This window comes from Ruditapes philippinarum, unplaced genomic scaffold, assembly GCF_026571515.1.
Source record: "Ruditapes philippinarum isolate M1 unplaced genomic scaffold, ASM2657151v2 ctg2184_1_1_1_1, whole genome shotgun sequence".
In the NCBI taxonomy this organism is placed as follows: domain Eukaryota; kingdom Metazoa; phylum Mollusca; class Bivalvia; order Venerida; family Veneridae; genus Ruditapes; species Ruditapes philippinarum.
In genome coordinates this window covers 1-12,168 of record NW_026860819.1, presented here as the reverse complement: position 1 = coordinate 12,168, position 12,168 = coordinate 1, and the positions used below count along the sequence as shown (strand labels likewise).

At 31.2% G+C, this 12,168-nt stretch overlaps 1 protein-coding gene across 3 annotated transcripts; it reads right to left on the bottom strand.

Annotated features, from left to right (window-relative positions):
- Window positions 1-3,576: 3,576 nt before the first annotated feature.
- LOC132713486 (uncharacterized) lies at window positions 3,577-11,840 on the bottom strand. Of its 3 annotated transcripts, none has more exons than XM_060696109.1 (13): window positions 11,718-11,840; window positions 11,449-11,501; window positions 10,673-10,752; window positions 10,120-10,191; window positions 8,910-9,129; window positions 8,482-8,576; window positions 8,086-8,160; window positions 6,751-6,841; window positions 5,817-6,092; window positions 5,355-5,475; window positions 4,903-4,985; window positions 4,261-4,384; window positions 3,577-3,785 (listed from the first exon to the last, which is right to left on the bottom strand). In XM_060696109.1, exons 2-13 carry the CDS (start codon window positions 11,495-11,497, stop codon window positions 3,659-3,661), a joined length of 1,413 nt encoding a protein of 470 aa, XP_060552092.1. In that variant the 5' UTR covers window positions 11,498-11,501; window positions 11,718-11,840; the 3' UTR covers window positions 3,577-3,658. The 3 variants fall into 3 exon arrangements, with proteins under 3 accessions (XP_060552092.1, XP_060552093.1, XP_060552091.1); XM_060696110.1 differs by having other exon boundaries at window positions 11,777-11,840; XM_060696108.1 differs by having other exon boundaries at window positions 11,714-11,834.
- Window positions 11,841-12,168: the final 328 nt, after the last annotated feature.

Sequence of the window (12,168 nt, the reverse complement as noted above, 5' to 3'; positions counted from 1 at the left end):
TGGCAATTATTACCTTTTGACGCGCGTATATTTCGCTATGCCAATAAAGATTTTATTCATATCTTGTCCAATACTTCTTATTTGCAAAGATAATCAAAGATATAAGTATATGTATGAAGTTACAGTCAGGAGCATAACAGATTAAAAGAAGATAAAATATGCCTATTTCCTTAACAAATATTGAGATATAAAATACTCCTTACAAACTCTCAAACACATTGTGACAATGCGGATTGATACCCACGATGGGTAGTAATAATTATTATTATATTGATATAGATGAAACAGGACATACAAAAAGTGATTCATATGTCTTGGTAGTTAACTCATTTTCACAAATTAGTTCTTACATCTATTCTCCTTTCTCATAGCCTGCATGAAAAATCCTACTAATGGTTATCTTTATCTGTCTTAAAATAAGTTTGCGGAAAGTTTGGTTATTCGAAAGTATTCTAATTAACACTATCAATGATATTAATGTCACTAACCTGATGTGGTTTCCAGTAACAAAATGGCTACAAAAACTTGTAGAAGCAGCATATTCCTGGAATGAAAATGTTTATCGGACATTTATTATTTTTTGTGACATTCTCTTAGACATTGCCATGGTCCTAAAATCTGCAAATTTCGATTTCTGCATTCTTCCCGCTTATGGTATCCTTTCCAGGTTCAAGATGAAAAGAATGGAATCCTGTTTATTAATTGTTTTATTTTTCACTATCTGCTGAATTGAGAGTTTGCTTGACTAGTGTTACGGTATTGTTTTTGAGTTCAAATGGAAATACTAAAATGTTAAAACAAAGTCGGGGTTCACTATCCTACCGCTAATGGTGGGTCAATAGCGATTACCCTATCCAGTAGGTGTTGGAAAATTATAGTATCGGACGGATCGAAAACACTCGCACGTAACATAACAAACAGTATTAATTCAAAAAATTACTGTGAGCCACTTCCGATGAGAGTGAGTAAGCATCATTTCATAAGTTTTCATTTTCAGATGTTTGTATCCAGCATATATTAAATAAAGTGGTAGTTTCAACTAGTTTACTACTATGTTACAATGTACCTCATACAGACAGATCCTTTTCATGCACAACAAAATACAGTTGGCAGCGGATAGAAAACAACTATGCATAAGAAATAAAAACGTTTCAACTGATGTGTGGTGTCTACAAAATCCATACTGATGTGGCCAAATGACAACATTTTCTTATTAAAACCTGTTTTAGGTATTTTTAGAAAAACGTTGCGAAATAAAATAAAAAGTATATACTTACTGCTCACTCACACCAGAGGAAAATGCTCATGCTAGTTATTACATTACTTTAGATTTATGATACCGATTGATTCATTCAAATACCAAACAGACATGTTATGAAATCTAAATACCATTTTTTGTCAAAGACGTAAGTTATCACATGGTATTAAACATTTTTTTTGCGGGAAAAAATGTGAAGTATTTGTTACCTTAAATATCAATGTTCCTAATTCTTGTTAACAAAATCCTTGGACAAAAGCATATCTTACATGTTCCCCTAATGCTTCGACCTGTTAAGATAAGGTTATACATATCAATGTAAAATGTTTCCAATTTTGCTATAAATGAGATAAAGATGGTCATAGTTTAAATGACCTTTAATGACCACATGGTATGCAATATGAAACTGATAAACTATGCAAACAAGAGAACTGACCACTTCATTTACAAGGAAAGAAATTACCGCGTGAATGCTGAAAATGGAGCGGGTATTTGCGCAAGGAATAATAATTAAATAAAATAGAAAATGTCCGCAGGTATATTATACTATTGTACAAGGTGCAAAATAAACGTGTAGCGTCAGCTACTAAATTCAACGACCGGATGTGTCAATACTATACAAATATCGTACGAATTCACTATCTTCATAGTAAATTTACTGAATTTCTATGCTTTTAGAAACAGACATATTATAATATATAGAAAACATGCCTATTTCTTACCTATTTGATCGGTTAAAGGTATACATAGTATGTATAACCAATTCTTTCTATTGTGCATATAGTGTTTCATTCCATTTGTATTTTCTCTTAGCATGATGTGATTGACAGAAATCCCTCACAATTTTGACCGCCGATTTTTGAGACCGTTTTGACATTTTCTACATATACATCGCATGTTTTGCGAACACAAGTCGACGTAAATTACTTCTCCCCAAAGACTGCATAAAAGCTCGAAACAAAAATTGGTCAATATAGTGGAAAGTTATCAGGGTAAACTTCTCCCCAAAGACTGCATAAAAGCTCGAAACAAAAAATCGGTAAATATAGAGGAAAGTCATAAGGGTACAATTACATTTCGATATTCTTCATAAATTTCTGCATTTCATACAAATGTTACAACTTACCCTTTGAATAACTTGTCTTCTCGTTCTTATGGGGATTAAGTTGCACATCTGGACCAGCGGAAATTCACATTATTATGTTTTTTACCGGTACTCAATTTTGAAGTCATTTAATTAAATATTTATCTTTAGAGGAAGGGTTCATACAGTCACTGGGCGATTCCACAAGAACACTGAAATGAAGGAAATGAAAACAGTTTTACAACAAGAAAAGAGTCCTTACACGACAACGCCTCATCTTGTATAGAAATGTTTCATTATTTTTAGAAAGGAATATACACCAATTCTTCCATCACATAATAAAAAGCACTGGTAAAAAGCTATAAAATGTGTATCGGTAGACGTCCCTGAATTTCATAATGTTTGGCGTCAAAAGATTATTTTGAGAAAATTGACTCCGAAGATTGTTTAAAGCAGGGTACCAGCACCATTTGCTCTTAAGGAAATATTCAAACATATTTCTTTCATAAGGTGTTTTGGAGTTATTGTTTTTCAAAAATTCAAAACCTACAGGCAGCAGACACTAACAGTTTGAATATAATGAACTTAAAGAATTTAACTCTGGGTTGATATAAACGACATAGCAAGAGATAAGTTGTGTTTTTATAACAACTTTAATGTAAATTTGTGTACAAGTTTTTTTTAACTTTAAATACGCTTATTATATCATGACGTGTATCTGGTAAAAAAAAGTCCTGAAGTAAGATCTATGAAATTATATATTATATTATTCAGCTGAATTATTTGTTTTGCAAGACTGGAAATCTTGTAACTAAGTTACAAATAATACATAACTTAATTAAGTTAAACATATTAGCAATTATCGTCGACTGTCCTTATTTCGTCCATAAGTCAACACCATTTATATTAAATTTTACTTTCTTCTTCTGAGCATTTAAACCAATGTGACTTTTAAGCTCCTCCTGTACTTTATTAAAATTCAGAAAACACTCAGTAAATGGCACTTATATCAAATCTTTTACTATGCCAGCTCCAGTTGAGTTGAGTATTAAAAGTCAAAATGCTAAAATTCGTTGTTTTTTTCGTAAGCTAGCTGGAAAACTTCCACATTATAACTTTGTTCCTAATTTTGTCTAGGATTACTTTTTTCAGCCTTAAATAAGATAAATCTACAACTAGAGCAAAAATTACAAACAGTACGAGAAAAAGATTTGCAAACAAAACAAAATCTGAGTATGTTTTAAACAAATGTTTATTTCTTTAGAATTTATATAAAAATAAATTCAAATAAAGCATGGTAGAATTCATAAGTGATTCTATTCTTGTACATAACCAGGTGGATATGAAAGTTTGATGTTGCTTGGACATACGGGTACTTGGCAACATTTACCGGCAGGAGCTGGGTCTAGGCGACAGGTTGGTGGTAATGTCCAGTTAAGACATCTACAACAGAAGAAAGAAAAAAGATGATAATGTTTATGGAAAAGTGGTAGGAATTTATCTTAAAAAACATTTGTTGTTACAAATTGTAATACATTCTTAAAAACATAATAAACAATTAATAAAAATGCAACGCGCTGAAAATAAGTACGGAAACAAATCAGGCGCAATTTAGCTTGATATCAGGTACGGCAGCATTTACTTGTTGTTGTTGTCTTAGAATCGAAAATATATATTCAAATCAGTGATTTTATCGCTTGTTTGTTGTTCGGATGTATATCAATCATTATATCACTTAGGCTACGCCCTCGTGATGTAATTCCTCGCATCCGAACTCCAAACAGTGATTTTATTTAGCGATAAAATCACTGTTTGTAGTTCGAATAATTTCTTAAATAATAATTACCTTACTAACACTACTAGCCAGTCATATCATATTTATTGAGATATGGAAATTAGTGTTAAAGAGTCCACTTACAGAGCTACACATTTGTAGAACCCAGTCTTTCCATCTTGGCAGGTGCATTTATATTTACAACCATCGTTCCACTTCTCTCCTTCATGATAATATGTGCCACCGTAATAACAAGTGTTTGCAATAACTGTTTAAAAGAGGCAAGATTTTAAGAAATGTCATGGTTAACAAAATAAAATGGTAAAACTTGTTTCAGTGTAAGCATAAATTCAGTTTGCTGTGCATACTTTGAATTATTGGCCTTTCACTTATTACTTCAATTTGAATGATTGAAAAGGAGAGCATGAATCTTCTCCAGACCTGCATTGACCTTATAGTATATAGGTACAACTAAGATCTTCCTCAAGCAGTAAAGCTTGAGAGTATTTAGGAAAAGAGCAAAATGTTGCCAATATAATTTCATTGATTACTAAAAGTATATCTAAAAGTGCAACATGTAATGTACACGTATTTCACATACAAACTTCTAATGAAATGATATCCTTAATATATAATTTTGATAATTCTGAAAGTTAAATACATACTACTTTCAATATGATGATTTAGATACAGATTGGAAACGGAACGAGAAAGAAATACAATAAAGTAAAAAAGCATTAATTCAACAATCTGAACATCTTGATGAGTTGATACTAAATATTATACCTCCACATCTAGGATGAGAGCAACATTCTCCTGGCTTCTTTTCTAAAATACAATCAGCTGGAAGGTTGTTATATACTGGACATCTGTAATTGAAACAACATTCAGTGAAATATATGCATATTTCTCCTCTTAACTGTATATTGTTTATGTCAAATTTTCAAATTACATTTAACCCTATGGAGTTTTGTTTGCATTATAACAAGAAAACTACTAATCAGTCAAAACTAGAGTACTGTGATATTTTAAATCCAAGTCAAACGACCAAGACTGATTAAAAATTTTACTGCATAATGCTGCATAAATAAGCCGTTGTCTATTGTAATGTTTATAATTATCTTTATATAAAATGTACACTGCTGCGGCAAATAACCTAAATTTCTTATGTGGAAAATAAACAATTGATAATTACTTATTACATTTTCAAAACAATGCATATACAAAAAGTCACTTACATATCACGACATCTGTAAAATCCTGCAGCCCCAGCATTTATACATGTACAATTATACCGGCAACTATCTTGCCATACCTCTCCCTGGTTGTAACTCTTGTTCTTGTATATACAGAAACTTGCTATATAATCAATAAAAAATACAATACAGTAATAAATAAAATAATACATTGTAAAATATAAAAATAACCCATATTTTTGTTCTTTTCTTCAGATTTTTTAGTTTGTTTTAAGAATATGACATTCGTGTTTGAGAGGGCAATGACTATATACGTGTCTAGTCTACGATTATGTAGCCTACTAGTTTAATATTGTGTTCTATCAATATCTGTCAATAACTTCTCCATATACTCTTTGAAACAGTGCTGGACAACAAATACAAAAAAGTCGGAAAGTACATTCTAGTCGAATGAACTTATGAAATACTAAGTCATATCTTTATTTTAAAAACGCCAGTACCTACCTGCACTTGTTGTCAGCATTGGATATAGTTGAGAAAATGATGTGTTTGGTATCATGTACGACTTCGTGGTTGTTTGGAAGGAAGACCTATATATTTGTGATGTTGCTGATGCCAAGGTCGATGGGGCAGTAGTGAAATGTGGTCGTGTAGATTCCATAGTTGTTGTTGGTAAACTTGAACTTGCAATTGTTGCGGCTGTAGAATTCAGTGTCACATTTTCTTTACAATTGATGTTACACAAATCGGATTTACAGCATTGCACAAGGCAGGATCCTCCTAAAATTTAAACAGAAATTGTTCTATTTTAATATTATAGAAAAAGCCAGAAAGAAATGAGAGGATTTAACATTTAACGAACAAATTAGACTAACCTAGTTTATCTACAAATAAATTGCTAAATATCATTTATTTGGGGAAGTGTAAAATTATGTAGTGAGGTGACAAACGTTGAAGAACTTGTTTTTCTTTCTGTGGGGGTGGTTGTAGTGTGGAGGTGGGGGCAGGGGTTATGTCGCACCAACACAGTTCATAAGTTAACGTGATATAGCGACATTTCTGCTTGGTGAGATTCGAGCACAAAGCGGTAAGGGGCAAGTGGTTCTATAAATACTGCTCATTGGAAGTAAGATACATTAAGAGTTACAGCTTCTTGGGTCCATGGTATCAACTATACAACCTTTCATTTCAAATTTAATTGGATTGGTAATGATATGCCGAAGGACAAGTATGTAATTAATTAAATGTAAAAACAACAGTTTTATCAAAACTGAGTCTTGACAGGAAAAAAAGCGAAACTCTCAGACACAGAAATATTGAAAATCCTTAAAGATAGTTCAGTACAAAATTATTCTGTGTTTTGGATATGATAAAAAATTTTATTGATAGAAGAACTTATTCCGTATACATTAATGTAGCAAATATGCTTATTACCTACCTATTTCAAGGTTATTTCTTTTTGACACTGTCTGTCGCTTTCCAATTAACGATATTAGGTCTCGGTATCTTTGTATTTCGCCAGTACATGCCTATCCATAAAAGATAGATAGATAGTTTTTAAACAAAAGGTTACAACCCATGAGTTTATACAGTACAATACTCTTATACATTTTACAAAACAATAAGCCAATGGATGCTTTTCAAACATAAAAAATGAAACATGTAACCATTTTACATACATACATGCAAACCATATAGAAAACAGAGGAAATATAACATTGTCACTGCTGACATGGTAAGGAGAAAAGTTAGGTTTCTGTTTTCACAAGTTAAATAAATTTCAATATACATGTATTAGGATATTTCCAAAAATGTTTGTCAATGTATTTTATTCTTAAGTTTTTATATACAATACACTCCAATAAAAATTAAACTCGTCTTCAAGAGTTTTGCTAATCTGTGTGCTGACAATCGAAATCTTGTTAATGCAATTCGAAATTAACCACATGTATCTTTTTTAAATATTCATGAAAACCAAACTCTGAGAATATGCACGTGTTGAGTTTTCAGTTGAACTTCAGTTGACCCCCAATTTACAAGAAAAATCATTACTTAACGTATTATTTTTTTTATTTTTTTTATTTTATAGATTTATACATTGACTTAAGTGTTTGTAAAAGTTTCCCTCGAATCCCAAGTTTAATCAATTTCAACCATAAATTTTCTCTTACAACAAAATCAAAGGATTTTGTGAAATCAATATAACATAAAAACAACTGTTTATTTTCGTTCAGCATATGAGTAATACGAAAATGTTATCGGTGGTTCCCATATTGGTTCTGAACCCCGACTGGGCCTCAATGTATACATGATAATATTCTGCCCATTTAGTTAATCTGGTGTTTAAAATACGTGTGTATAGTTTGCCTAATATACTAAGCAATGTTATTTCACAATAATTTTCTGGAAGATCTAGGTCTCCTTTCTACATTTATATGTGTACTAAATGCTTTCATACTTGCAAAATTATATTTTTTATCTTCTTTCATCACAATCATATGAACAAATAAGTTGTTCTTTGACCCGCAGTAATCTGTGTGAAATATTCATTTATTTACTAACCTCTATCGTGCTAAACCCAAGTGACAAGTTTCTGCTGTCGGACCACGCTCTATAGGGCCTACCTATGACCGACGGACTTTAAATATTTATCTCGATATCCCCTATTGATAATTGAGATTTCTTTAAAAAAGAAAACTGGCAAAGTACGTTTAAGAAAATTTGCAAGCTAAAAAGGGAAATGGTGTAAATGACTTATTCCCAATTTAATTACATATTCTCCGATACATTTTGTCGTATATCTCACTATATGTGTCATGGAATTCAACACCTTCTGTAGCAAACACACCTGCAAAATAAGGATACAAGTACTTGCTTTATTTTTTTCCCTAGACATCTTGATAAAAATAATTATGCTTATGTGTGATTCATTTAACATTTAGCAAATTAAACATTATTTTGACTGTGAAAGGTTGGCGAAATACTAGTATTCTAAAACAAAGTATAACATTTTGTTATTAGATTTTGAATAATAATTACTTAACATATATTTGACTAGTTCTTGCTTATTATTTAGCGTGTTTACATCCGAACTCCGCTTATTTTCTAATGCAAAATGTAGATTGTATTTCAATTGCCAAGCTTTAAATAGATTCATATTTCTAATCACCTCTCCCCGACCACACAAGTGTATTTTACTGCAGTCTTCGAGACTGCTTTGTTCATCACATTGGTAACAAACTGGACCTCTGGATTGATTGTAACCTTAACGATAAAACTCTTCAACTCATTTTGGACCAATCATTAATTGCTATCAATAACATTGTGTATAGGTATACAGTAATAAATTATTTTATCTAGAAATCGTGGGTAATTAATGCTCTATATTTAAATATGTTGAATCTTGACTTTCAACTTTTCCTTTGTTGTTTTGGCACATTTTTGTCTTAATAATAATTTCATATAAACACTTCAGTGAAATGAGGCATAAATATTTAATTACTGTTAATTCTAATTTTCACATAGTTATAAAAACTGACATTCAAATTTTTAAAGTAAACTAGATACAGAGATTGCTTTTGTTATATTTGGTATTACCATAATTTCCACAGCCATCGTTACTGCATAAATTGCCATTGCAACATTCACTACACACAATGAAACCATTCCCCCTTTTATTAGATGCTCCCCTTGCAATCTCATACAAACTTTGATCCCTTCTTTTATGGGAGCTGATATCACTTATCTTCTCTGTACCGATGTCTGTCAAGTCTGGAATAAGCTGACGCTTACCAATATTCTGTGAACCAATGCATTGCTGAAATATTAAGCAATTATATTGCGTATATAAATGTTCATTGAATAGAAATATTGTTTAAACTAATCCGTTTGGAATCCGAAAGGAATTTATAGAGGGAGTTCTAATTTAAGAAAAATACAGTTTAGTCCTATGCATTACATCGATGATGTCCAAAAATTATACATTTAAATATAAAACAATTAATATAATGACTTTAGTTATATGTTAAAGATGTATTTTTGGCCCTTGAAGATCGTTTAGCACGACATTTTTGGTCTGCATGCGTTTAAAAGTGCTTTTATTTCTTCTATTTGATCTTTTTCATGATGGGAAGTTTCAGAATTCTAACTGAATATTGTTGAATCACCCTTCGAATATGATGCCTGCCTTTTGACGTCTTATCTGTGCTATGCACGCTTCATAACCTCTGACCATTTCAAAATTCCATTTTCTTTAGTTTCGCCCATTGTTTTGTCGTTTAGGGCAAACGCCTTCCATTACTAGAGGATCATACGCCGCTTTTCATGGAATGGCACGAAAGTGTCTCATTGAAGATACCATGATAGTCACCGTACAAACACATGCGCAGATGTTTCTTAATTCAAAATGTCACCATTTTCATGTTTAAATGTTGAATTCTGCTTACGCCGTTGCTAATGAGCGTGGAAGGTAACTTGCATATTCCATTACCGTTCATAAACTGGCTCAATCAAACCGAGCCTTCAGCATTTTCAATTTTGCCGTTTTAGGCGTTCTTTGAGGACTCTGTTTCTTCTGTTTTAGATTGATTTTTTTTTTCAATTTAACACCTTTATTTCACTGATATCTCGGTAATAAACAACCTTTAATAAGGCTGTTTTTTTATCTTTAATCGAAATGCTCTACCTAATCACAGTTATGGATCCAATCATATCCACCAATAGCTAGCTTTTACGTATATGGTGACTATTGAAAAGTGTTTATTTGTTAAAACTGTACTTGTACAAAATGATAAATAGAAAACTTACTTTTTTCGTCTCTGCACCCGAGGTTATATCTTATACTTCCTGCAGCACTCACAGATGCGTCAACATAACAACGCTGAAGAAAAACAACAAAATTCGTAGAAAATAATGGCATCATTTGGCACATAAACAAATTATTTAGATAGCCTGTTCACGTGCATATTTGTTTTCATGAAAAGAAAAAAAATAACTTACAAGACCAAAAATAAAGACAAAGCGCCAATTAATCGCGCTTTACAGAGGTGAAACAATGGAATATATGATTACGTATTTATATATGGTTATGGGCATTTAAAGTTTGATTAATTAACTAAAATTCAGCCAAGAGAATGAGTTATACAAACAAATTTACAAGAAAACCAATGTGCCAACTCGTACACGACACAATGCATGGTGAAACATCTAAGGCATTCCAAACCCTGAAAGTTGCCATGTGACCATAACAGTTTTAGAATTACCTAAGAAAATTACAGTAATAAAAAATAATGAATGACATAATCATTAGATAGATATTACAAAAATAATAATTACTTTAATAAAACATCAATAGGTCTTACTTCGTGAGATCCACATCTTATAACAGTATCGCAATCAGCAGGCGAGACAGCGTCAGTACAGTATAAACACACTAGACTTGCTGAAAAGTTTAATTGAATCTGAATATCCGAAAAAGACATAATTATAAGCATTCACATAGGGATCTATGAATTATACCAAACTTACATTATTGTATATGAAATTTATTAGAATATTTAATTATATGTTTTATATCAACATATAAATGAAATTGACATTTTATGATGATCGCACTTGTTAACTTTTGTCGCGCATATGCACTATTTGTATATTTGGCGTTGAAAATTCTGCCAATAAACTTTTTTTCTGATACGTCTTAGTTGTCCAGAAAGTCAAAGATATAATTGTAAGTGTGTAATTTGGAAGCGTCTGTTTCATACAAGAGAACAGAAGATAAAATATGTCGATTTCCTTAACAAATTATGAAAATATAAAATACACCCTGCATACTCTCAAACTTATTGTGACCACAAGAAGACGGATAAATATTCTGGAAAAAGTATAGTACAATTGGAAATCAAAATATAAGATAAATTTATGAAATATCATACTTTTCTTGAAGATAACTTTTTCAACTGAAGAAGCAGGACACATAGAAACTCATTAAATTATAACATGTAAGTTATTTATTATCACTAATTTGTTCTTAGACTTTTCTCTCATAACCTGCACGAAGGGTAATATTTAGCAAACTTTAAATATGCTTTTTTTTAAATGTTTTATTTTATATTACCAATGATAATGATATATAGCAAACCTGTTGTGGTTCCCAGTAACAAAATAGCTACTAAAACTTTTAGCAACATAGTTCTGGAATGAAAATGTTTAAAATTAAAAGCAATCACAATGATCTGACATTTTGCACATCTAGACCTTCCTCAAAGGTATAGAAAACTCGTAAAAATATTTCAAGTTCCTTCATGTCTAAACTTAGAACATCAGGGGAATCCTTGTAAAACATTTTGTTAGGCATTTTAGAAAATTTTTGTAAAAATGTATACATAAAAAAGATGTTTACTCACTCACACCAACGAATAATACTCATAATAAAATTACTATCCCGATTAACTAATTTAAAAACCAACCACGCTAGTTCTGAAATTATTCTAAATGTAATTCTATTGTCAAATACGCAAGTTTTTACGTGTACATGTATTTAAAAAGTATTCGTTACTTTAGATCGCAAATTACATGTTTTTCTTGTGCCTCAACCTGATAAGATAAGGTTATAGATACCAATGTCACAGTAATGCTAATTCGTCAGAGTGTCACATTTTAATGACCTATTAAATGCTTTAAGAACAAGTGATATACATGTATACTCGTTCAACATAAAATGAAAAAACAATGTAAACACTTAATTTACAGGTACCAAATTGTCGCGTGAGAGAGAGCATGACGTTACGTCTTATACTTTATAATATAAGGAAAAAAAATCTAGAAACAAAGATATGTATCTACTGTTATAAAACTACTC